Here is a 24654-nt window from a genome sequence, read left to right as displayed (position 1 = left end):
CCATCTTAAAGCATATCGCAACCACTTACCGATTGGTTGTCGAACTGGGCGCCGCTTCCGTGACTTCTGGTGGTGCCGTGGTGCGTCCACGAGTGCGACTCAAGGTGGCATAGGATTTCACTTGTGTTTGGGTATGTTGCTCTGCCTCCACGTTGGATTCTTCTGCTGGCGGTGCCACCGTGGTGGGCCTTGCACGTCTAAGACTTGTGTAAGACGGAGTGATAGAGCTCAAAGGACGACGGGTGGTTGTCTGAACTTCGGCCAGATTCTCCTCCTCCTCCTGCTGATCTGCAAGCTCCTCATCATCTCCCTGACTCGCAGATCGATGGCGATTAATGGTCACATATTGCTTGCGTTCCTTTAGGAAACCATCGAACTCAGCCAATTTTTCAATGCCCTCGTTCTGTGGACCTTGACGACTGTTGCCCCGCAGAACTGACGAATATTTGGAGTTGCTGTTGGAGGTGAGAGTCGAAGGACTCTTTGACGAACTACTCGAAGCTGTGGCTTCAGTGCTTGTTTCTGTGGCCTCGCTGATCTTGAAACGATTGCGGCTGAAGGAATTCAATGTTCCAGGACGACTCAGCACACGATCATACAGAGATTTGCTTATAGTTGACGGAGTAGTGGCTGCACCAGTGGCAGAGTTTTCCTTCAATGTTATCGATCCATCCTTGTTACGCAAAAGATGCTTCTCCAGCTGCTCCACACCACCCACTTTGCGAATCAAATCGATCAGTTCCTTGATCACCTGTGGATCCTCTTCAGCATCGGTGGATTTGCTTGGCGACAGCTCATCGGTATCCTCTTCATATTCAAGATCTTCATCAACACTGGCTGGAGTAGTTGTCGTTGTGGTGGTCGTGGTGCTTGTGGTGGTGGTGGTTCGTGGATATACTGGACGAGCCGTGGGAGCAGCTGTCACTCGATTGGAACGCACTGTGGTGGTTGTCGGCGTTGTCGAGGTCACTGGTGCCACAGTTGTGGATCTAAAGTGAACAAAAAATGGGTTAGTAATAAAAATAATACAAATTAAAAGTGTATACATACTTTTTGGTCTTGCAGGGCACATTGCGAGCAAAGTCGCAGGAATCGGCAGCGGGATTGAAGTACAGTCCCGATGGACAAGTGAACATGTGAGCCACAATACCCAGACCAGACGGTCCGCTATCCAGACACCAGTAGTACTTCTTGCAATCCCTCGGATGCTGGAAGAAGCCCTCCTCCTCGCACTTGAAGTCCGAACCTGGATCGGGAGTCGTTGGTGGTGGCGGCGTTGTGGATGCCCTGCCTCCAATGTAGAGAGAGGATCCCTCGGCTTCGGTCAGTTTGAAGGTTGTGCTCGGCGGTGGTGGCTGGGTGGAGCTCACAGTTGGCCTTCTTGTGGCGCTGGGTCTCCTGGAGCTGGGTGGAGCTTCGGTCTTGCCATTAAGACGGTTCCTGGTGTTGGCATTATCGCGACTGCGAGATCTGGATGGCTTCTGTGGTCCACTTGGCTTGGCCACCTCGTTGATGCCCAGTCTGAAATGGATTGAAAAACGTTGCAGTTCCTGCGCGACGCCGCAGTAATCCTTTCACTTACCCCAATGCCTCCACCATGGCTTCCTTGGCAGCCTCGATAAGAGGATATGGCTTTCCGTTGCAGGTGCCGCGGAAATCATCGTTGTCGATGGCCCAGAACATAATGCCACCCAGTCCCTGGGCCACCACATACTCGGCCTTCTTGCGCACGATGGCCTCGTCATCGTAGCCCACCCACTGATTGCGCCTGTAGGCATAGGGACCCATAACATTGGCATTCGGCTGCACCACAGTCCACTCGGGGTCGTCCTTGAGGGTCTGGCAGATCTGGTGGGGTTTAAAGTGGGTTAGTTACTACTCATTACAAATATTTTCTATGTCATCAACCAACCTCGTAGTAGGCCAGGTATCCCTTTTCCCTGGTGGCATCACCCTGTTCGCCCGGACCCTCTGCAGGTGCTCCCAGTTCGGTGCTCTCCTCGTTGATCAAAGTATAGGATCGGCCATAGGTGGGTATGCCCAGGACAAGCTTGTCACGATCTGCACCCGCTTTCAGATAGTATTTGATGGAGTAGTCCTGTAGGGATATAGAACAATTTATATAGTAAGATAATGGATACTTCTAAAGATAATATGTTGCAAACTCACAATATTCAACTCGGCATCGTAGTTGTACTCGGAGTCCTCCTCCAGCGAGTAGAGCGGAGCATGATGGTTAACCGATGGCTCGTGGGAGGAGTGGAAATCGTAGGTCAACACATTGAACCAATCCAGATACTTGTTCAACTTGGGCACATCGTAACCCTTGTCAATGTACTCGATGCCAGCAGGAACTGCCATGGTCAACAGGAGACGAGTGCGTCCGGTCTTCTCCGCTTCCCTTTCGAATTCGGCCCTCAGCTCTTGGACGAACTGGGCATAGTTATCACGATCCCGGGACTTGCCGCCCTCGCGATGGGCTGGATACTCCCAGTCCAGATCGATGCCATCGAAATGATTCTGTCGCAGGAATTTCAGGATGTTCTTGATGAACTGCTGCCGACGCTCATTACTCGCCACCAATGGTGAAAATCTCGAGCTCGCCTCGTTCCATCCGCCAATGGCAATCATGGTCTTCAGCTGTTTGTTGTACGTTTTGAGTCCAGTGAACTTGGCATAGCCACCTGGATGAGACAGAATGAGAGAGAGAGAGAGAGGCAATGAGGATAAAGGGATGCATCGTCATCAGACGGACAGGAAATTAAAGCCGAGTCAAATTAACTGGCCGGAAGGACGGGGGCGTGTCTGCGTTTGTCTGTCCACTCACCCTGCTCGATGTCCTGGTACTTGTCAAAGGGCTTCATTTGGTTATCCTTGGTGAATCCACCGAACGCGTACACCAAATGTGTACACAGATATGGATTTATGTTCTGCGGATTGAATTTGGCAGTGCCTGGCCGATAGACACTCCAGTTTGTATAATAGCAGACCACGCGACCCTCGCTGCTGGCTTCTGTTTTCGATGGAAACGTAATTGACAAGGGAACAAATTACTACAGGATACTGGAGAGCATTTTTAGAACCACCTACCATTTATGCAATAGGCGAGAGCGCAGAGCAGGAAGAGCGTTTGCCAGGCCGCTCCACGCCGGAACTGCAATGAAGGAAGAAGAACATTAGCGAATTACTACAATTATAATTTATCGGTTCAAACTTAAAGATTTTGGCCAACACGAGGCGGAAGCCATTTGCATAACGAGATCGTAGATCCGATCGCCATCAGCCATCAGCATTGACACAGTGACATCTTTGGATGGATGGTGAGGATCGGTGGAAGAGAGAGAGGGGAATGGGGGAAGGGGGGGTCGCATAAATCTGGGCGAAACAAAAGACCAAAGACACGAACTCGAAGATGTGGTTCCCATGAAGGTCGCCCATCCAATCGTCTCTTACATAATCATGCATGTGGCATGATGTGACGAGATGAATTTCATATGCAAATCGTCGAGCTAATCAGATGCAAGTGCCACGCCCCACTTTTTGGTGTTATAAGAGGGGCGGCTGGCTGCTGATGACTAGGAAGTAGTAGTAGTAGTACACATACGCTTATTGCTCTCCTCTGTGAGTCACACTCATAAATATCTTAAACGGATTTTCATATTAAAATGCCAAAGTGTTACAACAGCAGCCACAATGGGCCCAAATCACTTTGGATTTTGGTCAGCAACCGAAAGAGAAACAACACCAGATTACATAAGAAATCCGTACCAAAAACTCGACTTTGATTGTGTATGCGCGTGTGTGTGAGACATGCCGGTTTTTGTTTTGTTGTTTTTTTCTTTTATTTTTTTTTTTTTGGGCTCACCACACACACACTCTGTAATCGTTCATTCATCGAAGTGAATTTTACACATAGCGAACAAAATGCTTGGAAATGAAAATTGATCAAGTCAAGTCAAGACATCAGCATCATCACCATCACCATCAACATCACCATCGAAAAGCATCTGCAGCGATGAGATCCGAACAGGTTGGATTGCCGTGGCTCATAACTAATTAGCAAGCTGGCTTTAAGACCTCTCTATATGCTGTATACACAGTATACTGTATACTATATTCCATATGATTATGGGATGAACAATCAAGTTTGCTAATTGCATTAACGCGCCGAAGGGGAACTTTCTTTTCGCAAAACGCAATTATCTTTAAATAAAGGGAAGTTTTTATACCAATTGTTAGGTACTAAAATTTCGAATTTAATTTCATATTAGACAGCTAGTTCTTTGCCGACAGATGAACATCACTTTTGAAGGCCAGTTTTGTTCACAAGTCACAAAGGTTAAATCTAACATAAACTAGTTTCACTTGTTTGGTCTTGCATACATAAAACGATATAGATAGTATACAGATAGTATAAAAATGCCAATAAATTCTGTTTTAATGAATTATGCAAAACAAAAATGGTAAATCCTCTTGAGTGCAATCCCTCATAAAAGTCACAAGCAAAGTCAGCTAAATATTTATAAAAAATACTTTTAGTAGGGAATGCAACTTCCTTAAGTGAGTTTCATTGGCTGTCGGATATGGCGACCCTTTTAAGTTCTTAACCCAGATTGCAGCTTTCAGGATTTTCACGGAAAGCGGCGACCAAAAAGCACTTTCAAATGGCTGCAAAAACATCGCGAGCATTTGTATCCCCCACTTTTGAGCTCTTTGGCGTTTCAAAGCTTTCCCCTCTTAGCCGTAAATCGCAGCCGTATCCATATCCGGCATACTTTGCGATGTGGCGGTAATGTTGTCCCATTTTTATGCCAAATGCCAATACACTCGAGACAATTCTGGCGGCGGGTTAATGGCATATTTACCTAGTGCCAAACGAACCGAACCGAAACGTAGCGAAATATTTATAAAAATGTGTGTGTGTGTGGACATTGATTGGGTCATTGGACCAGCATAGGTAAACAAGATATGTTTATGGAACGCTGTGGCAATTTACATTTATATATAGCCATCATTTACATGGTGGCCAGTTTGGTTTGGTTAAGTTGGCTTACGCATTGCTTAACATTGCTTTATGGCAGCGACTGCAGCAGCTGCTTACATAAAATTGCATGCCAAAAACAAAAAAACACAAACAAAAACAAAAAACTACTCAAAAATAAATAAATGAAGAAAAAGTACGAAACTAAACAACATGACTGAAAATAAAATGACAACAATTTGGATTGTACAATGCGCATGAGCATTCGCATGAGCATTTCGCATTCGCATTCGCATTCGCATTTCGCATTGATTGGCCAGCAAAACTCTTTGCTTTGACAAATTTGTCGATTTTACGCAAAGTGAACAGCAGCAACATCGGCAACACATGTACTTAAAGGCAAATGCCAGATTTGTTTTCAGTTTAGTTACAATTACAGTTTTAGCCTCAGTTTTAGTTTCAGTTTCAGTTTCAGCTTTAGTTTTTGCTTTTGCTTTTGTATCTGTACAGCCTTATTTTCTTTTAATTGCAACCAGCGGTTGGCAATTAAAATCAGGCTAAATGTGGCCTGGTCCAGTATGTTGCTGCTGTTGCTGTTGTTGCTACTGCAACACCATTGATGTTGCTGCAGGGCGCTGAAACAGCAGCTTCCACAGCGGGCCAAAATTGAGAATCGTTTTGGCCGGATTTACAGCCCCAGCGGCGGTACAATTTATGGCCAAGTTGCTGTTGCAGTTAGCTGATGTTGCTGTTGCTGCTGCTGCTGCTGCGACAACAAGTTGCAACACTTGCGGAGATCCAGTGTGTGTGGCACATTTATACAGATACTACTCACTTGTGTATATATGTACGTATATGTACTGCAACTGCAGCTGGAGAGCCCGTTGCTTACGTAAGGCATCGCATTACGACAAAATAAACCAAAAAACAAAAAAAAAATTACAAAAAAAAACCAAGAGACACAAAAAAATGCACAAATATTGCGTATACATATGCAATTTGCTCAGTTGCAGTGTGGTTTGCATAAAAGCTGGATTTAACCTTGAATTTAGGCGAACAAAAACTGCCTCATAAATCGCCGCCAGTTGCTCTCGATTTATGTGGTATTGGAACCAGGTCGCCTTTGCCTTTGTGACTTTGAGAACTTTTGAGATCATGAGAAGCGAATTGTCGATCCAGATACTTAATACTCAATACTTGATCAGTTGCCCATTAGAAACCGCTTGTTTCGATGCCTGACAGACATGAATCAAGTGGGTATCACAAAGAGATACTTCTGGACATGTTAAACAATCCCTAATTAAACGAATCGTTCACTTTGCGGTTTGAAGCTGAATTGAATAAGTGCATCTGATGTATTCAATTAAAGTTATTCGAATTTAATTAGTTTAATAACTTGTATATCAAATTACCCAACAAGACATTCATTTTATCGCAGATTAGTGACTATGGGATTTACGCCTTTAAATGAGTATTTTTCATTAATTGATGCTTATTCATTCGATTTTTTGTTACTCACCAATTACTTTTTTTTAAATTAATGAAGCTTAGCTTTGGCTATTTGGCTTAATACACTTTTGGTTTGATTTGATTTTGATAGTGTTTTCAATATGGCTTGTCATGTTTATGTGCAAATAAAAAAATACGAGGAATTCCCGTAAATGACTCAAATGTGTAAGGAAACCTAATTTTCGACAGAGCCAATTTATGTGCAGTGTGTTGGGATATTGCTTGGGTGCTTGTTTTCCTTTTTTCCAAGCACTCGTGAATCATGTGTGAATATTGGAGTAAATTGTGGGTCTGCTGGCCATCAATCTTGGCCCCACAAAAATTCCGCAGATAATGCTCCGGCTATTCATAATCCCAGAGCTATGCAGCTGGCCATCCAGATCAGCATTTACACATTCACAGCCGAAAAGCATGACTTGGCCAAAATGCTGTTGTGGTTAAATAAAATACAAAAAATAAAGTAAAGTTCAGTTCAGTTCAGTTCAGTTCAGCTGAGCTGAGTTGAATTTGGCTCTTGAATGCAACTTAAAATTCAAAGAAGGTCCGCTGCAGTACCGCTCCCGCCTGGAAATTGACTGGAAATTTCCGTAGCACGTAGAATGTGCCGCACATCATGTCACGTTCCAGGTACCAAAGAGCGTCGCAATGTCAACGCCCCAAAAAGTAAAACAAAAGCAACGCGCCACGGACCCAGAGATCAATGTCTGCCCAAGAGACATTGCGTATACGCCCCGTTCGACGCCGGCACTGGATGGTTCGACGAATATTTGAATTTTTGGCAGGCAGCGACTTCAAGCGGGTGTGTCGTGATGAAGAGTTTTGTAAACAAAAGTTTTGACATTTGAACAGGCCACTCGACTTGTCCAGTGGAGCCAGAGAGTCACTTGGAAAACATCACCACCACCAGCACCCTGCCTTCAGGAGTGGGTGTGCCAAAGGCACAGCGCCGATGGGCGAAAATCCAAAAAGCACCGGCACAATGCCACAGATCTATGGCCGATAAGCTGATGCCATTAACTCATGCATTTAGCCCGGATTTATGCCGTGCGAAAGTTGGGCATTGTTGGCCAACATCGAGATTAGCGTGCGAATTCATTTTCCCAGTCGCCAAAAACTGAGCCCAAAAGTCGCGGCCATTCTGTTTTCAGTTTTTAGTCCCCCAACCATGGAATGGCATTTTCAATTAGGCAACCAAACAGACCAGGCCACGACCCAAAACTGCATCATGGCCAGCGGCCAGAACACAATAATCGGACTTGGAAGGCAAATAGAAGGGGGGCAATTGCCAGGTCCAATTGACAAAGATTCAAATTAGAAAATTAGATAAACAAAAGAAATACCAAGAAAATTGTTTAAAAATTTATAGAATATTCATAAAATATTTCCTTGAATTGTTTTTTATAACTCTTCAACCCTCTGGAGTTTATCCATGGGTCATGACACTCTGAGCATCCCCGAATCTTGTTTGAACTTTCCTCAGTGGCATCGAAAAGCAGTGGCCAAGTGAAAAGCCGCCCGACCGGGTAAAAAAAAAGAAAATGAAAATAGCCAACAAACGCACTTTGCTTTGGCGAAGAGTTGCCAATTACGGAGCAGAAGTCACCCAGTCATTGACTCCGCTTAGGGAACCTGTTATTGGGTTAGCCTCCAATGCTCCAACACTCGATATGTTTGCACGACTGCGACTGCTCCGCTTTTTGCTCCTTGGAGGCTTTCTTAATCGCCTTTTGGCGTGACAGGAGGCCACCAAATACCAAAAATCAAAAAACAAAAACTAAAAACCAAAAAAAAAAAACCGTTACCGATACCGATGAGAAAAGCGAAAGTTGATGTCGCCGGATGCTGCAGTTGGGGTGAGATTATGTCCATCTTTATTTGGCCGCTGGATCAATGCATTATGGGTCAGCAAACGGCGGTCGACAAAATACAAATACAAACTTAAATACAAAAAAAATAAAAAAAAGAAAACACATCTGCTGAAGCGGTTTTCCAGCTCTCACACAATTGAGCCATAAAGCGTCCATATCAAATCGATAGATTGTGAAACTGGCCCACTGATGATTGTGAAAAATAGAGACAGTGCCTGTCAAGGCCGGGTACACGCCAATAAAATAGAAAACCCCACTCCAAATCAAACGATTTCGATCCATCTTTGGATCACAACTTCGCATCTTCTCGTGATCAATGTCAATGCCCATACATTCATTTACTATACCACTCAGCGGCAGGCGATGATGTGCCTGCATCGATGTCAAAATTTGCATTTAACATTTTTGCATTTGGCCAAGCTGCAGAATTCAAGTTCACTCGGTTTTGTTCCATTGTCTCTGCATTTTGCCTTGAATGATGTACCATCTCTTGGCCATCCTCACCATCACTATCACTCAACATCATCACTATATACATCATCATCATTATCATCATAGCGATTCGGCATTGTTTTCGTCACGTCACGAGCCCAACAATGGGCAGTTCATTAAATCCAATTACACGCCAAATATTTTGCGACTGCCTTTTAATGAGAACTCCATCAAATTTTGGCAACCACTCGGTTTTTCGGTGTACGGAATTGTGTAAGTGTTGTAAGCTGAGTTTAGCAAGGGTATGATGGAAATTTGCAAAGAATTTCAAAACAACATTAATAGGTTTCTAAATCACCTTAAATATAATAATTAATTCTTTATTTTTATATTTAAGGTGATGATGACTTTGATGATTCACTCGCCGAAACTGGAACTAATCCGTTTCGAGTGTTCTGACTCATTCGCCTAATCGAAATGCGTACAAAATCCAATCAAATCGTGGCAAATAAAACGTGAAATGTCAGGGAATGTTAATAATCATGGCACACAATTCATTATCATTTCAATTTGACTGCACATTGTCTTTGCGAGACTTGGGGGAATTTCGATTCGGTTTTCGTTTTCATTTTCGATTTAGTTTTCGTTTTCAAGGTGCTCCATCAAGTTGGTCAAAACAAACAAGACATTGCAAATGGCCATTAGTTGGTATCCCGCTTTTTGCGCCTACTGGCCGCTTATCACTTTGCATTTGTCGCCGTTTAATGCTGCAATTTTCCCCATTAACGCAAATTGCCCGGCGATAGAGATTGGCAAGTGTGGAGTGGGGGGGATGCCACTTTTGGCCAGATGTTTGGCGAAAGTCAGAGCGGCTAAGCCACGAAAATTGCATTAAAAAAAACGGCAGCTCTTAACTTTTTAATTGAAAGATAAGATAGCAGAGTGTTCTCTAATTGTATCTGCTAATAAGTTTTTCAAATTGTTTTTTTATTAGATTAAATACAAAAAATTTACACATAGGAATTCTGAAACTTTAAACCCAACATTGGTGCAAAAACTCCATCTCAATCATTTTGTTTGGCCATAAACTTTCCCTGCCAGTGTGGCCAGCTGTCAGGCTGATGCTTTAATTAATGGTTCGGCCACCTTAATTGCCATGCAGATCGCACACCTGAGTTGACCATGAAAAGTCGGCGGAGGATTAACGAGTGGATTTGCATGACATGAAAACCAGAAAACTGCAAGTGCAACACATGTATCTTTTTTTTCTTTACTTTTCCCGTTGTCTTCTTGAGTGAAATATTTTTGCTACTGTCATTTATCATAGCGCCCAACGATATTTCTGCGATTTGTCAACATACGGTTATGTCAAGAAAGGCAAACAAAAAATCAGGTTTGTAATACAGCAGTGAAAGCTTTTGGAAAGAAAACTATAATACCAAATAAGCTGCAAACAAAAAAAAAATATATATTATACAGACAAGAAATCAATTAATTGTATGTTAATTTAATTTGCAATTTCAAAGATCATCTGTCAAAGAAACGGAAAAGAAAAAGCTAACGAAGGGAAATTTTTGCCTAATGGCATTCGCGAAATCGGTTTAAATAAGTAAAGTATAGTTTTTAACCACAAAAAGATATATTTAATTTGGGTTTAAATATGTTTTATTTGCCTTATTCTCAATGGCACGTGTATAAATATGTTACATAACCATTTTAGCAAGTCAATCGCCTTTCAGCCAAGTTACAAATTGGCAGGCGAGCGACATTTTTTAGTGCGTGATTCAGGTGCGTAAGTTGCCAATTCGCCACTGCAAAGTGAAATCGAAAGTTGGACGTCTGTCGGACCAGCTCAACTATATAATACCCCCCTATTTCTCCCTCAACATCCAAAAAACCAACTTTTTTCCGTAGGGCGCCGGGTGAATAGATCCACAACAAACTCGCAGCACATTTACTTTGCAATTATCATCGGCCTAAGCGATAATTGGCCAGCCAAGCGAAATTAGCAGGGGCTAACGGTAGGTGTTATACACCAACTCATCTCTTTTATTATTTTTTTCTGCACCGCCACTTGCCGGATTTTGTAGATTTTTTTTTTGTATTTTATAGCCGGTGGCCAAATTAAGCAGTTGTAAAAGTGCGGCGAGCATTTCTTTTTGCCATTTGAACCAATTATGTCATCTCAAGACAATGAACAGCAAATAAAAAGAAACCAAACCAAACCGAAGCAAACGGAAGAAGCTCAATCGAAGAGCGGTGATCTTGCGTAACTTTTATGCCCTTTTAAACACGGCTTTAGTATACAATTTATTTATACATTTTAAGCGTTGTTGCGCCTTCTGTGGTTTCGCCTTTGCTCACTTTCAATTTCGTTCAGTGGAAATTATTAAGTCCAGAAACAAAAACCAAAAAAAAAAAGGAAAGAAAGAAAGAAACAAGCTGACTGGCGCATCCGGCAACAAGTCGACCAAAAAACACCGAAACCCGTGAAAAAACATGAGGAGCAGGGGAAACAAAACAAAAAACATAATCGTGATGCACATTCAGGTTCAAGTTGAGTTGCAGATGAAAATCCCAAGTCGAGATAGAGAGGCTGAGGTCAAAAAAAAAAAATAAATAAAAAAACGAAAAAACTGGGCACTGGCTAATTTTGGATGATTTTCAGCGGCTCGTGAAGTGGAACCCAATGGGTTAAGAGAGGGGTATCCAGGGGTTAAGGCGGAGATTTGGCTGCCCATGAAGATAATGCCATTGTAACATCCGATTAGCCGGACTCAACTTAATTAGATCGAAGCATGACTTTGAAATTTGTGTGCCTCGTGATTGTAATATATTTGTATTATTTTCATATTGCGTTTATTGTTTGGAAGATTAAATGGAAATTAGAGGAAGTGAGAGTGAAAGTAGAACTGAAATATAGCAGTTGTGCAAGAAGTTTGCAGGGTTGTCGAATTACTTTTCAATTGCGAGAAATGGAAGCCATCTTAAATGGTATGGTTCGATTGGATTATTGTGCGAAAATAAAAAATATTTTCATTTGAAAAATAGTGTGCAATTAAGCGACTTTCAGATGTATTAATGTCAACTAATTATTTCAATTTCTGAGCGAATCTGTGACAAAACTCTCCATTTATTTAGACGCCATCCTTGTGGCAATTAAAGTGGCAATTGTAAACCCCTCCATTCTTCATTTTGATTTATTTTCCTGGCCATTTCGTCTCGTTTCGTTTGGGCCATTTGTGTGTTTGTGTGGCAAATGCAGTCACATTCTTTTAAATACCAATTGGGGGTCAGACTTGACCGTTGGTCAAGACTCAGGAATTTGAGCAAGTGCTTTGTTTTGTTATTGCTACGGCTATTTGCTACCCAAGAAAACGAGTTTAAATGCCGCGAGTGGAACTCGCGTTTGGCTCGCTGCTCTGGCTTAATAAATTAATTTATAACTCTTGCTTTTTCTCCGCCTCGAAACACGTTGACCTTCAGGCCGCATAACCGATCCATGAGTCTGTCTGTAAAAACACCATCTTATATATGGGTGTATGAATATGAATATGAATATGAATATATATATATATATTTGGTATTTTCGCTATATGTGCTTATGTCTGTCACTTGAACTAACGGTTACGTCTCAAGTGCTGCCAAATGAACCCAGAGGCTGGGCTCCAAGGGTGGGAATCAGATTTTTTGATGGAAAGTGCGGCCATTGAGTATATATAATTTTTAATTGGCCAAAATGTTGACTGTAAATTACCCAAGATGCACTGTGACTGCCCATTTTTTTTATGTTTCAAGTTTCTATTTATAATATGCTATTCAGTCTTAAAATGTTCTACAGCATTTTGTATTGCCCATGTTGTGGAATAATTCATCATAATTTAATCTAGCAATGTGAAAATTTCAATGAAAATTGGCGCTTAAAGGGCGGATGCAAAATGCCAAAAGCTGCAACCGAATTCAGACTCAAATATCAAAGGGAGCAACCGGCCCATCCCCACGGCTGTCGGCGTGTTAATGATTTGCATGTTCCCAAATCAAAGCCGGAGTAAACCCCCTAACGTTTTAACCCCCTAAAGCCCCACGAGTTGCAGACATGGCTGGTTAGCGGTGTTGTCGTTGTCGTTGTCGTTGTCATGGAATTGAATCATCCCGGCAGTCTCTGGAGTATGTCTTTGCGCTAAGCCCGTAGTGCCTACCAACCACCCCTCCTCCCTCAATAGCCATAACCCTCTGTGTGCCGGTGCCGGTGGCGTATACGTAACGTAAGTAGAGGCAGCACCATCAGCAGCAGCAGCAAAAAATAGCACATTTTGCAATAAAACTGAAGACAGATCCCGATGCACGTGTATCTGTGCATCTGACAGATACAATTACCAAAAGCGATTGCACTGGGAATGCTGGAATTTCAGGCCAATGCGGTTTAATAGCCCAAAAACCGGTAACTTAATGACACTCTTCTATAATGCTTTTTGAATAAAATGCCAAAACGCATCACCCCCCGTCGCTCGCCAATTTCAATATATGTATATACATATGTATATATATTTATATAGGTATCTACATTCACTTTTCAACTCTTCGCTCTTCGGGTTTCACTTTCAGCTGGCTGCGAATTCCGATTTGCCAATCTGGAAACCTTTCCATGACTTCGAGGCGGATGTACCACCTCCGGGGTCAGATTATACGTATGTATTCATCCGAGATCAGCATCTTTGGGATGTAATTTTTCAATATTAATGCCGATTTATATGGTTACTTGGGTTTTTCCACAGCTCTTTCTTATTTAATGACTCTGCTTATTTTTGGATTTTTTATTGGCCTATTTGAGGTATGAATCATGATCTTAAACTTGCTTCTATACTTATGAGATTTATATATTTGTAAAAGATTTAAATAAATATATCATTTGTTGCCATTAATGTGATATAAATCTGTAGAATTAAGAGAGCCAATCGGAAAGGGTATTGAATGGAAAACCAGACACTCGGATAGACTGACTGATTTAATGCATGCATATGGCTGATGGCAGTTGGAGGATCGGCTGACTGGAGGCTTGGGATCGCATCGCATCGCATCGGATGGATTGGATTGGATCGACTCGTCTTGCTTTTCAGTTCACTGTCATTGTCTTTTGGGTGCGGCTGCGTTGGCGTTGCAACTTACAATGTTGCCATTGCAGTTTTGCTGTTGCATGAATTTGTAAATTGCAATTTTCGCTGGCTTATTTTCTGGGGCTGGGCCACCGATTTCCGCCTGATTTTTTTCCTTTTTTTCTTTTTAAAGAAAACAAAAGCCGAAGACGATTTCCTCTTCTCACGCATTTTTGCGGCCTGACGTCAAACGGATTGGCGGAGATGGGACTCATCATTTTGGCTAGTCTTAGCAGCACTTGTCGCCAAACTTGTTTCGCCCCCGCGGACTCGCAGAAAAACGTGGCCGCAAATAAAATAAGTTAAGTTCAAGCCGAAAATTGACAAAAATAACAAAAAAATCAAGCCATCAAAAAATAACACAATTCCTAAACGAGTTTTGTGCGCATGCGCAGCAGCAAATTTGCATGAGCAACAGAAATATCATAGGTTTGAAGCCAAAAATATGCCTCATCGAAGGTCCAAGCGGATGTGGAGCCTCATTTCGATTCGATTTGGGCCCCCAAGCCAGTGAAATTGTGAGATAGTAAAAGTCTGGGATGTATCTCTAAAAAGCATTAAGTAGGTACCATCATCTGTTAATATGCGTGCAATGTATCTGCCAGCGATTTTGGTTCGTGTTTGAAAGTTTTGAGTTTTGCACTCGATCGCTTCGATTAGCATGGGAATTGCAATCGTCGACGTCTTTGACGTCTTCAAAGGTGTTAATCGGTTGAAAGTTTTGCCATTATATAAGCTGCGAGATCGTAAAAATACACTTTAGACCAATTTACGTAGGCGTGCATCCCCCATTCCTCTCACTTTCTGCTGAATTCCTCGCCTGACTGATAACTAATCAAGCATTCATTTGCACAGAAAGCTGTTTTTTTTTTTAACTATCGATCCGAATTAATCAAAGACTGTTTTAAGACAAGTCTGACGTCGTATTTATGAATTTTAATGACAGTAAACCATACATTTTTGTGATGCGGAATTCATATGTAAATACAAAATACATAATTGTACAAGTCGTTAAAATTTTTAGATCTAGATAACTAATCTTGATGAAGTTCTTCTGGAAGTTCAAACATTTTTAGAAACATAGCTCAATAGTTGTTCAACTTTCAGCAGATAGTCAATTTAAGTAAGCAGAACTACTTAAACGAATTCCCTAAACTTTTACTTTTCATGGAAGCTACTTAACACGTCGGAAACTCATATTCTGATGAATTCTTCGCGATGTGTCACACAAATTAATTATGCAATCATCTAAGAGAGACATTTTAATATCAAGTTAAGCCAGGCAAACGAAATCGAAATCGCGGCCTCCATGAATTATTCAAATCAGCAAGAACGCAGAGTAACCAGTTTGGCGATCTTTCCTGATATTTCGCTTTTTTATTTCATTTTTTTGTTTTTTTGCATCTGCCCTGGGCAAGGATAACAGCTTTCGAGTGCGAATCCTGCCAAGGTTGTTTGAAGCGCAAGAAAATCCAGGAAATCCAGTGGCTACAGCCGAACTGGACTAAATATTTACAGCTTTTTGCCAGTTTTGCGCTAATTGCGTACAAAATGCAGGCCACAAAAGCGGCAAAAAGACACAAAAACCAAAAATGCGAAATAAAAATGATTTCACAGTTTTGCAGTTAATGTCGAGAGTTGTTTGTGGATTTTTGTTCAATTTTTTTTCTTTCGCTTATATATCGTTGCAATCACTTACCGGAAGCATTTTGGCGGCTTTTTGCTGGTCGAGGTGGCAATACAAGGCTCCTTTGGGCTAGATGTTGTTGTTGTTGCTGCTGTTGCTGAAGTTGCCGCTGTTGTTGTTGCTGCTGCTGCTGCTCTCGTTGTTGTTGTTGTTGTTGTTATAATTTGAGTTAAACGCGACGACAACGACGAGGAGGAAAAAATAACGCTAAGATTTAGTGTGAGATTTTTTTGTCGTTAGCTTTTGGAAAATATTTGCGCAGAAAACTGGGCTAAATGCGGTTGCAGTTTAGCAGTTTAGCAGTTGCTGCTGTTTTTGCTGTTGTTGTTGTTGCTGCTGCTGGGGTGTCTGTATTTTATGCAATCTGCACAGATCTTGGCTAAATGCTCCACTGCCTCCCAGCAGCAACAGCAACATCAACCAAAAAAGCAACCCAAACAGCAACTACTGCTAGAGATGCCGAAAAAAATGGCAGAAAACCAGGCCGAAAGTAAAAACTGTTACACACGTCTGCGCATTCAGTTTTTCACTTTCGGCCAGGCGCGGCGGCATTATTATCGACATCGGCGTTGGCGGCGCTCTTTTTGGCCCAATATAACTGAATAACTAAATCCGCACACATATCAAATCGCAGAAAAACTATCTGCCAAATTATCCACATTCACTCGAGGCACGCAAATTGAACAAGAAAAAAAAAATACCAATCCAAAAGCAGAAAAGCAAAAAAATGCAAGAAAAGTTCCAGCCACAAACGAAGGCAACAGTCGAAAAAAAAAAAACAACAACAAAAATATACAATAGTGTCTTTTTCGTATGCACGGCCAATGGCGAGTTACCGCTAAAGCCAACAATACCGTTCGAGAGTCGCCGCTGCACTGAATCCGTTTGGTGGCCAAAAAGCGTGGCCAACAGCAACCAGAAACCAGCAACATGCGACATAACAGAGGCCAAGCAGCAACAGCAACAGCAAAAGCAGCAGCAGCAAAAAGCAGCAGCAGCAACTAGCAACACCAAACAACCAGTTGCTGCGCAGCCGCAAAAGCCTGTTAAAGTCTGTTAAACCAGTTAACATGGCACTTTTGGCCAAGTTAACTTGGCGGCCAGGCAGCAGGCAGCAGGCATCAGGCGAGAAACACGTTAAAGCACAAAAGCGCTGCAAACAAAACGCACTTCTTGGGCCCTACAAATGACACACGAAAACAAATAAAAAACGAATGGCTTTGCTTTAATTTGCTTCATGACCAGAAAAAAACAATATCAATTATGGACACACTTTTGCGGTTTTAGCGTTAAATGGCAGTGAAATCGGTCACTAATTGTTGGCCATAATCGAGATAAATGGATATTGTGTTGTGCAAGACATTCTAGCTGTAGTTTTTAATGAAGGGCATTTTTTTTTACAGATTCAAAAGATATATTAATAGTAATATAAAAGATACAGAGCTATATTAATACATATATTAATATCATTAATAGCTATATTAATGATTTAAAGTTTAAAAGACCTTAGTTTAGGTGATTCCCCTTAAAAAACACAGATCGAAATAAACTTAAACACAATTATGCAACCATGACAGCGATTTGTTGAAAATATATATTTAATTAAGGCTATATTTTATGTTTATATGAGGACGAAAGAAAATAGGTTTCTGCATTGTAGTTTATTCTAAATTCTAGATTTAAAATAGGTTAATTTAATGGCACTCTTAAGTTAAATCGCACAATGTTCATTTAATTTATTTCTTCCTTTTTAATGTCAAATTCGACTATTTGATAACTTTCAATTATGGTAATAATAGTTTTGTAGAAATACTTTTATTTAAGCCAAGTTTAAAGGTGTCTAATTTCCTAATTTCCGTTTAAAGCGTTTATCATAAGCACAATTATACACTATTAAGTTAAGTTTGTGCAATTTTCGGTAGAAATTCGCGCGAAAGTCGAAGCCCACCAGCCAGCAGCTTCCCACAGATTTCAGCCGCTTTATAGACAATGCCCCCAGGTTTTGTGGATCATCTGGGGATTGAATTGGAGTGTTCAATCTATTGCAACAGGTGATGTTGTCAATGTTGTTGTTGTTTTTGTTGCCGCTGCTCGAAGATGCTTAATGGGCTTAATTTGTTGCGCACACAAGTGGACAGACGGAGAAGATGGAGGGTGTTTCAAAAAAACCACATTTGGGGCTTGGCCGGAACTCAAAATCAATTCAGCGCCCAATAATATTGTGGCTGACCTTTGTTTTGGATTCACTCTCCACTCCGCTCCATTCCACACCATTCCCAATGCCCAAATTCCCTATAACCAATACCAAATACCAAATAATGCCCAATGGCCCGGTGAGAGAAAAAGAGTTTACATAATAAGCATTAAATGCTGTCATCGAAATGCCAACGGCTGCCAAGCGGCGGCGCGAAATGAATTTCAAATATTTTATCAAGCGATTTGCTTATGCCCATTAGTGTTGTTGTTTTTTCCCCCCTAACTGTTACTGTTATTTCTCTTGGTCTTTCTTCCCCCACTCCACCCTTCATTTAAGAGTATATGTCTTACACACATCACATACATATATCCATCTGACTTTGCCCGCTTTCTGCTCACCAATGGTTTTTTGGTGTTTGGGGTCTCTTCACTTATATCTTCACTTATATCTACCGAACTTTACTATAATAGCCTACAAATTGATGGGTGCCCCAATTATTTATGCCACCCAGTTCATTATACATAGTATTGCTTATCTATACAGGTGACCGACCCAAAAGTGAATTTCTAACAAAATCATTTCTGAAATCATTTTCAATTGAGTTAGTTCCTTAGGGTATTCGATGTGTCTGCCCCAACTTTTACTGGTTTCCTATTTTTAGAGCCGTCCTCTCATTTCATTTCATTCAATTTCATTTCATTTGGTTTCGGTTTTATTTCTGCTTTAGCCTTTCCCGCTTTTGAGGGCAATCAATCTCGCATTTGGTAACTGCCATTTGCCCCAGCGAACGTTAACACACCTGCATGGATGCATGGATGACGATGACGATAATGATACGATAATCATCTCAAAGGATGACTCACGTTCGCTCCTGGCTGTTAAATGCATCCGCTGCAAGTGACCCATTCCCCTGCCCCACCATATGTCTTACCCATATACATATATTCAGGGCACGCAGAGCAGCAGCTCAGAGCTCAGACCTCGAGGTGCCCAACTTCCGCTGGGAAGGGGCAGGTTTTCGGGTCTGGGATAAGAAGGTGGACGGTGGCAACCAAGCGAAGGAACACACACGAACATCTGGCTGGTGTGGGTGGTAGTAAAAAGTAGGTACATGTACATATATATAAAGACTGCCAAGTGGGAAAATAGTTTTCTGGATTAAAAGATTACAGCCAATCTATAAGCAAACACAGCCCTGGTAATGCGGTTTAATAACAATTTAGCAAAAGATTTTATTGAGAGCTCTTACAGCCAATTTCTTCGACTCAACAGTGAACCAGTGAAATCTCTACAAATTGATTTAGATTCTCAGATTAAATAAGTAACAGAAAAGAGGCTTTAAGCCCTTAACATTTAAATTAATATATAAATCGACGACTATAGTCATTGTATATTGTGTACATTCAATGCCTAGCTAACAAATCCTATTTATAATAATAAATTCAACATGCCACGTAAATAATAAAACAAAAAAAAAGGAATAGCACATGTAAATATAGAAATTACCTAGGTGTCCATTAGACCAGCCAAATCCTCTTGTATCCTCTTCCAGCCGAACTCCATGCGGCCATCCTCCAACTTGAGCCGACACCTGTCCGGAATGTGCTTAAAGAGGCGTCGGAAGGGACCGTACTGCTCCAGGCACTTGATGTCGCCCAGTAGGATGAGCTTGTTCTTGGCACGGGTAATAGCCACTGTGAGACGGCGCTGATCCTCCAGAATCTCTGCCTCCCGCGAGCGTTCCATATTGGAGAAATCACCGCCTGTTTTGGAGCAGCTGTATATGATAAGGTTCTTATCCCGGCCTTGGAACTGGTCCACGGTGTTGCACTCCAGGTCGGTGTCCAGTTTGGAAGCAAGCTTCTTGAGCAGCTCTACTTGAGCGCGATATGGTGCTATGACACCAATCCTGGTGGCTTCGAAGCCCGATTTCAGTAGATACCTGAGCAAGTGCATCACTATGCCCGCTTCACAGTAGTTTGTGTATTTGGATACTCTCTTTTTGGATGTAAGCTTCCTAATCTCATCCTTGTCCTCGCCAAAGTTTTGCTCTATGGAGGAGCAGGTGTCCACGAGCCGTTGTGACGATTGAACGAATTCCTGGCAGCGCTCCATGCAATCCCCTGTATTTATCAGTGTGACAGCCTGCTCCAAATGAGTTGTTAACGCACGCTGCACCCATCTGGGTGCTTGGCTCAACAGATCGACTTCAAACCTGGCGCCGGACACCTCATCCGAGGCACACTTCAGGTCTCCGCCATAGGTGAGCTCATTGGCCAGCCGGGTGATGGTCTTGTTCATGCGGTACTGCAGACTCAACACAGCGGTGGCCTGATCCGAGTCCAGTCTTTGGAATAACGTCTCATCCGCTCCCCTCTGACGGGCTTCCTTAGACCTGACAATCGGAGGCAACTGCTCTGGATCTCCCACAAGGACAAATTTGCTGCAGTGAATCAATGGACGCAGCACAGTGGGCTGCAACACCTGCGTAGCCTCATCCACGATGCAATAATCAAACTTACGACGCTGGAAGAGCGCGTGTCCAGCTCCCAAGCAGGTAACTCCCACAATGGAAGGCTGCTCCAGAGCCTTCTCCAAATCCTCTACTGTTTTGCAATCTTTTGTCAGGCTATCCTCGCTTATTTCCACCAACTGGTTATGGATTCTAGAGCTCGAACCCAATCTCATCATGGGCAAATCGAAGGGCAGCAAACGCATGAGAAGATTGTCCACCGCCGAATGCGTTTGCGCTGTAATGAGCACACTCTTTCCGAGGAGATGGAGCAGTCTCACAAGGGAAACCAAAGTCTGGGTCTTGCCAGTGCCGGGCAGCCCCTTAATCAACATGTGACTGCTGGTGGTCAGAGCACGCAAAGCAGCATTCTGTTGTACTTTGTTTAGTTGCAGCAGCATGGGCGCTCCTTTGGTGAGGATGATCTTGGGCAGCACTTTGTGCTGCTCCGGTGGCTTCTTGGCGACAATAATATCTCTCAGCTCCTGGAAGCGCTCTCCGTCGGAGAGCAGAATACCAAGATTGGTAAAGTTAAATGTGGCAAAGCTCTGCGATTCGTGCTTGTCCATAATAAATGTGTCCTGACCATAACGCTGGCTAAGATCTCGCTCCAGGCGAAGATCCAAACGACGTGCTTCTATGGATACAATAAAGCCAGAGGCAACGGCCAGACGGGTAGAGGAACTTATGACCACATATTCACCCAAGTCGAACTGAAACAAAGAGTGGAGATAACAATATTTTGATCTGTGGGGATTGGAACAAAACGTACCCCACTGAGGCTGAGATCTCGACTGGGATCGGCCTCTTCACCGAGCTCCAAGGTCTGGCGATAGCGTCCCTCTTCTGACACAACTTTTTGGCCCTTCACTAGTTTTAGATGTCGAATGGCTCTGCCTTCTTTTTCTCTCTTCGCAGGGTCCTCTGTCCAGAAAGATCTAGCTTGCGAGGACTGACGATTGTGCTGCTCTTCTAGGGCCAGCAATCCGCACCAATGCTGCACGTAGGCGTGATCTGCCTCACCTAGATGTCCTAATAGTTGTGGCATCAGTTTCTTGAGAGGATGTGAGTCACTTAGTTCTAAACTTGAATCGTTCTGGGCAAAGCTGGTGCAAATGGTATTGTAGGCACAATTGCCGCAGGCACTGTGATGGTAAACAGGTTCGGGTAGCGGCAGTTGCTCTAGTGGATCCTCTTTGCCTGCCGGAATGGCTACTTCACGTGTTAGCCAGTGAGCCAGATCATTCCTTAGCATTAGGAGATCCCTCTGCTCGTTTCTTCCGCTGCCAACTTCTCGTAGCAGTCCCTCTTTGAGGTACAGAAGCAATCCCGACTGGGTATCCCTGCCCTGGGCAGAGTGCATCAGTTGGTAGAGCAGCAGTTGGCCCTTGTGTTCCATGGAGAAGCTGGCTCGACCAGTCTTCAGTTCCAGTGGTATGATCTCTTCCCTCTGCCGTTGATTCTTCACCTTCACGGAGACATCAACCTTGCCCTTGAGACCCAGTTGGGGAACCCAGAGGTTCTCCTCTATATCGCATATCTCGTGGATGCGACCGCGATAGACTTCAGGCAGCAAAACACTTGGCGTTTCACCCTTCACATACTGGGCCACAAAGCTGACAATGGGATCGATGAATTTCAGCAGATGATCTTCCATTTCCGCCTGGCTGAGATTGCTGGCATAGAGTAAATGAGCCAAAGAAGAGCTGGTCAGCATCTCCTGGAGGGCAGATTGGATGTGTTTTTTATCGAAGAGCTTCTGGCGCAGAACCTTTTGCAGCAATTCGTGCACCAGAGTGCCAATAACCATCTGAAAGGGAATAAGTTCTGGATAAGTTGGGTTTTGCTGATATCGAGATGTACTTACAACAGAGCTTCCCGAGTCCAGACCCCGGAAACGTTCCTGCAGCACAGATTTCCGCTTGCAGAACAGGGAACCGGTGACTGTGGTGCCGGAAATGAGGAAATCCGGATGAGACACGCAGTAACCCTGCTCCTTATCGACCACATAGCATCCTGCAGATGGTTCCCACTTGCCCAACAGCGAGACAGTGTCCCCAACTTGCATTGGCATGCAATTCCACGGGGGCAGCAGTTGGCAAACAGCCGTCTCCGGATCCCCGCCAGAAATCCTCTTAACATGCAATTTGAGGCCCTTTCTGTTGGGCAGCTGCTCCACCAGCACCACTTCGCAACGCTGCCACTGGGTAAGCTCCAATCGATGGTTGGATATCGAGTCCATAGCCCCAATCACTGCCAAATCGAAGTCATCATTGTCGCCCCAATCGATGTTCTCCAGTTCGTCCGCCGGAAAATCCAGTTGCTCCTTGAATTTCTTCTGCGGATTGGGTGACGACACGCCGGTGTTCTCCGCTTTATTAGGCGTCAGCACACGTTTAGTGGCCATCGAAGCGGCTATTTGTTATTGTTGAATCGAATTATTTACTTTATTTCAGTTATGCGTACAAATGCTTTTGGCGGGAAAAGTGTGACCGTTTTGGAAGTGTGGTAAAATACTTAGGAAGGCACCGTGCCTGTTTGGCTATTTAGCTAGTTTGTAGCTATTTTAAAGTTTCAGCGTGTTTTGCAGTTGGAAACTTATTCTGGATAAAACTGAAATCTCATTCTATCACTAACGTATGTACCTTATAAAATATTTTGCATGAAAATTAGTTATGCAAAAAATTACATTGCGTCAAGCGCGTTCTATTCACTTCTTTTTTATTATTAAATATAAAATCTATCTATTTTAGAGTTCACTTTCGTCATCTCTAATCAGCGCAAGTGGTGCAGTTGTAGAAAACATCCGAGCAGATGGCGACACTTTATCGACAAATGTAGAATTATTTGTGTTGTTTTGGAATACCTACTCAAACTTCTTTGTCAATAAAGAGTACCATTACAGACACTTCAAAATCACTTTTATAACATTAAATTTATTTATATGCTATTATAAAGAGATCGAAATGTTGGAGAAATACAACAGTTTAGGAAAGCAGTTCTACCACGGCAAGCAGTTCACGTTTGAATACATTTAGTTCCAGCAATTGAGCATAGGTGGCGCCACGGCTAGGCGCTCAATTTAAAAGTTATAAACTATTGTTTAAATGCAACAGATACGACGAATAAGAACAAAATTCTTAAATATATCCAGTTAATTTATAATTTCACTTGGTTTTTAGGCAGAAGGTGCAGATACTGATACGCCTAGTTACTCCTTCGCTCTCGTACTTGTGCAGCAAGCATGGCTGGCATTCAGTTCCTTGAAAATTTAAACAAATTAGTTTACGTTTATGTGGTTTGTGTATTGTTAACCAACCTGTTTCTAGGGTGCTACTTAGGTGCGTTATATAGCTGCTGGCCAGGCGGATGATCTCGATCTTCGAAAGCTTGCGATTAATGGGCTCCGTGGGTATTAAATTTCGTAATGCTTCGTAGGCGGAATTAACACTGTTGTTGTTTTGGATAATCGGAAATATACAATTAATTGTTAGAACAAAAATAAAAAATAAAAGAATATTATTATTTTTATACTTTTCACCCACTTAAAAGTCCTGTAGCGCTCCCTAGCATTGATCTTCTGGCGCGGCGGCCGCCGCCTGTGGTTCCCCTGATTCTCCTGCCCCCCGGAAGTGGCCTCCTGACCAATTTGGGAGTCCTCCGAGTCGGCGGCTGCTCCACTGCCGCTGGCACTGCCGCTACTATTGCTATCCTGGGCAAATACCGCCATCAAGTAGTTGGAAAACGAGGACGAGGAGGACGATGAGACCGCCATCCGTTAGCCGCGGCGATTGGCGAGCAACTGAGCGGACTCTGCGCTCGATTCCATGACTATATCCACTTCTATGTCCCCACCGCCTGCACATTTGGGATCTGCTAAATGAATTAAGTCATCGGCTAGTGACGACAAATTGTGCGTGAAGATGGGAAACAATAACGAGTGCGTTTCCTTCGCTAAATGTGTGTGCACTTGTCAAAACAAGCGAAGAATGCCGGGCACTTGTGCGATACTAATTGTGCATCAAGTGGCCGGGCGGCGAACCAAGGATAAGTTACATCTATATACTCGTATCCATCCCCATTTGTCCATCGGCGATTTGTTGGGCCAATTTGTTTGTTTGCTTGTGGAAAACGGAAGTGGCACTTAGACCCTGACCTTCCCCTTCTCCATTATTTGTATTATTACTTTTTGGATTTTTTGGTTTTTCTGGACCGCACACATGCCACGCATGCGTTACAGTAAGTCATTCAGTCAGTCAGTCATTCAGTCAGTCACTTATTCATTTGCTCACTCATGCAACGCAGTTTTGTGTGG

The 24654-nt window shown here is 42.8% G+C and overlaps 3 protein-coding genes across 8 annotated transcripts in view; all 3 read right to left on the bottom strand.

Annotated features, from left to right (window-relative positions):
• The window catches only part of LOC120456782 (mucin-22), a 34319-nt gene extending 17819 nt beyond the window's left edge, over nucleotides 1–16500 (bottom strand). The window contains exons 1-9 of one of the 6 annotated variants that reach the window (XM_039643790.1): nucleotides 16485–16500; nucleotides 15643–15837; nucleotides 3091–3154; nucleotides 2828–3013; nucleotides 2170–2684; nucleotides 1913–2098; nucleotides 1583–1848; nucleotides 1051–1521; nucleotides 30–989 (exon numbers count right to left, since the gene is read on the bottom strand). In XM_039643790.1, the coding sequence (XP_039499724.1) occupies nucleotides 30–989; nucleotides 1051–1521; nucleotides 1583–1848; nucleotides 1913–2098; nucleotides 2170–2684; nucleotides 2828–3013; nucleotides 3091–3154; nucleotides 15643–15651 (2657 nt within the window). In that variant the 5' untranslated portion in view covers nucleotides 15652–15837; nucleotides 16485–16500. Of the gene's footprint in view, nucleotides 1–29; nucleotides 990–1050; nucleotides 1522–1582; nucleotides 1849–1912; nucleotides 2099–2169; nucleotides 2685–2827; nucleotides 3014–3090; nucleotides 3155–15642; nucleotides 15906–16484 lie in introns of those variants that run through there. The other 5 variants (XM_039643795.2, XM_039643791.1, XM_039643794.2 and 2 more) reach the window with 5 other exon arrangements.
• Nucleotides 16501–19078: 2578 nt separating this feature from the next.
• Nucleotides 19079–22824, bottom strand: LOC120456435 (DNA replication ATP-dependent helicase/nuclease DNA2). The gene is made up of 3 exons (XM_039643268.2): nucleotides 22207–22824; nucleotides 21112–22149; nucleotides 19079–21052 (listed from the first exon to the last, which is right to left on the bottom strand). The coding sequence occupies exons 1-3, from the start codon at nucleotides 22744–22746 to the stop codon at nucleotides 19334–19336; spliced, it is 3297 nt and encodes a 1098-aa protein (XP_039499202.1). The 5' UTR covers nucleotides 22747–22824; the 3' UTR covers nucleotides 19079–19333.
• A 476-nt stretch (nucleotides 22825–23300) lies between these two features.
• LOC120456418 (transcription factor 15) lies at nucleotides 23301–24123 on the bottom strand. Its single transcript, XM_039643250.1, has 3 exons — nucleotides 23885–24123; nucleotides 23659–23789; nucleotides 23301–23601 (listed from the first exon to the last, which is right to left on the bottom strand). The coding sequence occupies exons 1-3, from the start codon at nucleotides 24112–24114 to the stop codon at nucleotides 23507–23509; spliced, it is 456 nt and encodes a 151-aa protein (XP_039499184.1). The 5' UTR covers nucleotides 24115–24123; the 3' UTR covers nucleotides 23301–23506.
• Between the last annotated feature and the right edge of the window lie 531 nt (nucleotides 24124–24654).

The sequence above is a fragment of the Drosophila santomea genome, chromosome X (genome assembly GCF_016746245.2).
Source record: "Drosophila santomea strain STO CAGO 1482 chromosome X, Prin_Dsan_1.1, whole genome shotgun sequence".
Lineage (NCBI taxonomy): Eukaryota > Metazoa > Arthropoda > Insecta > Diptera > Drosophilidae > Drosophila > Drosophila santomea.
Note: the sequence above shows the minus strand (reverse complement) of the source record. Positions and strands in the feature narration are given on the sequence as shown.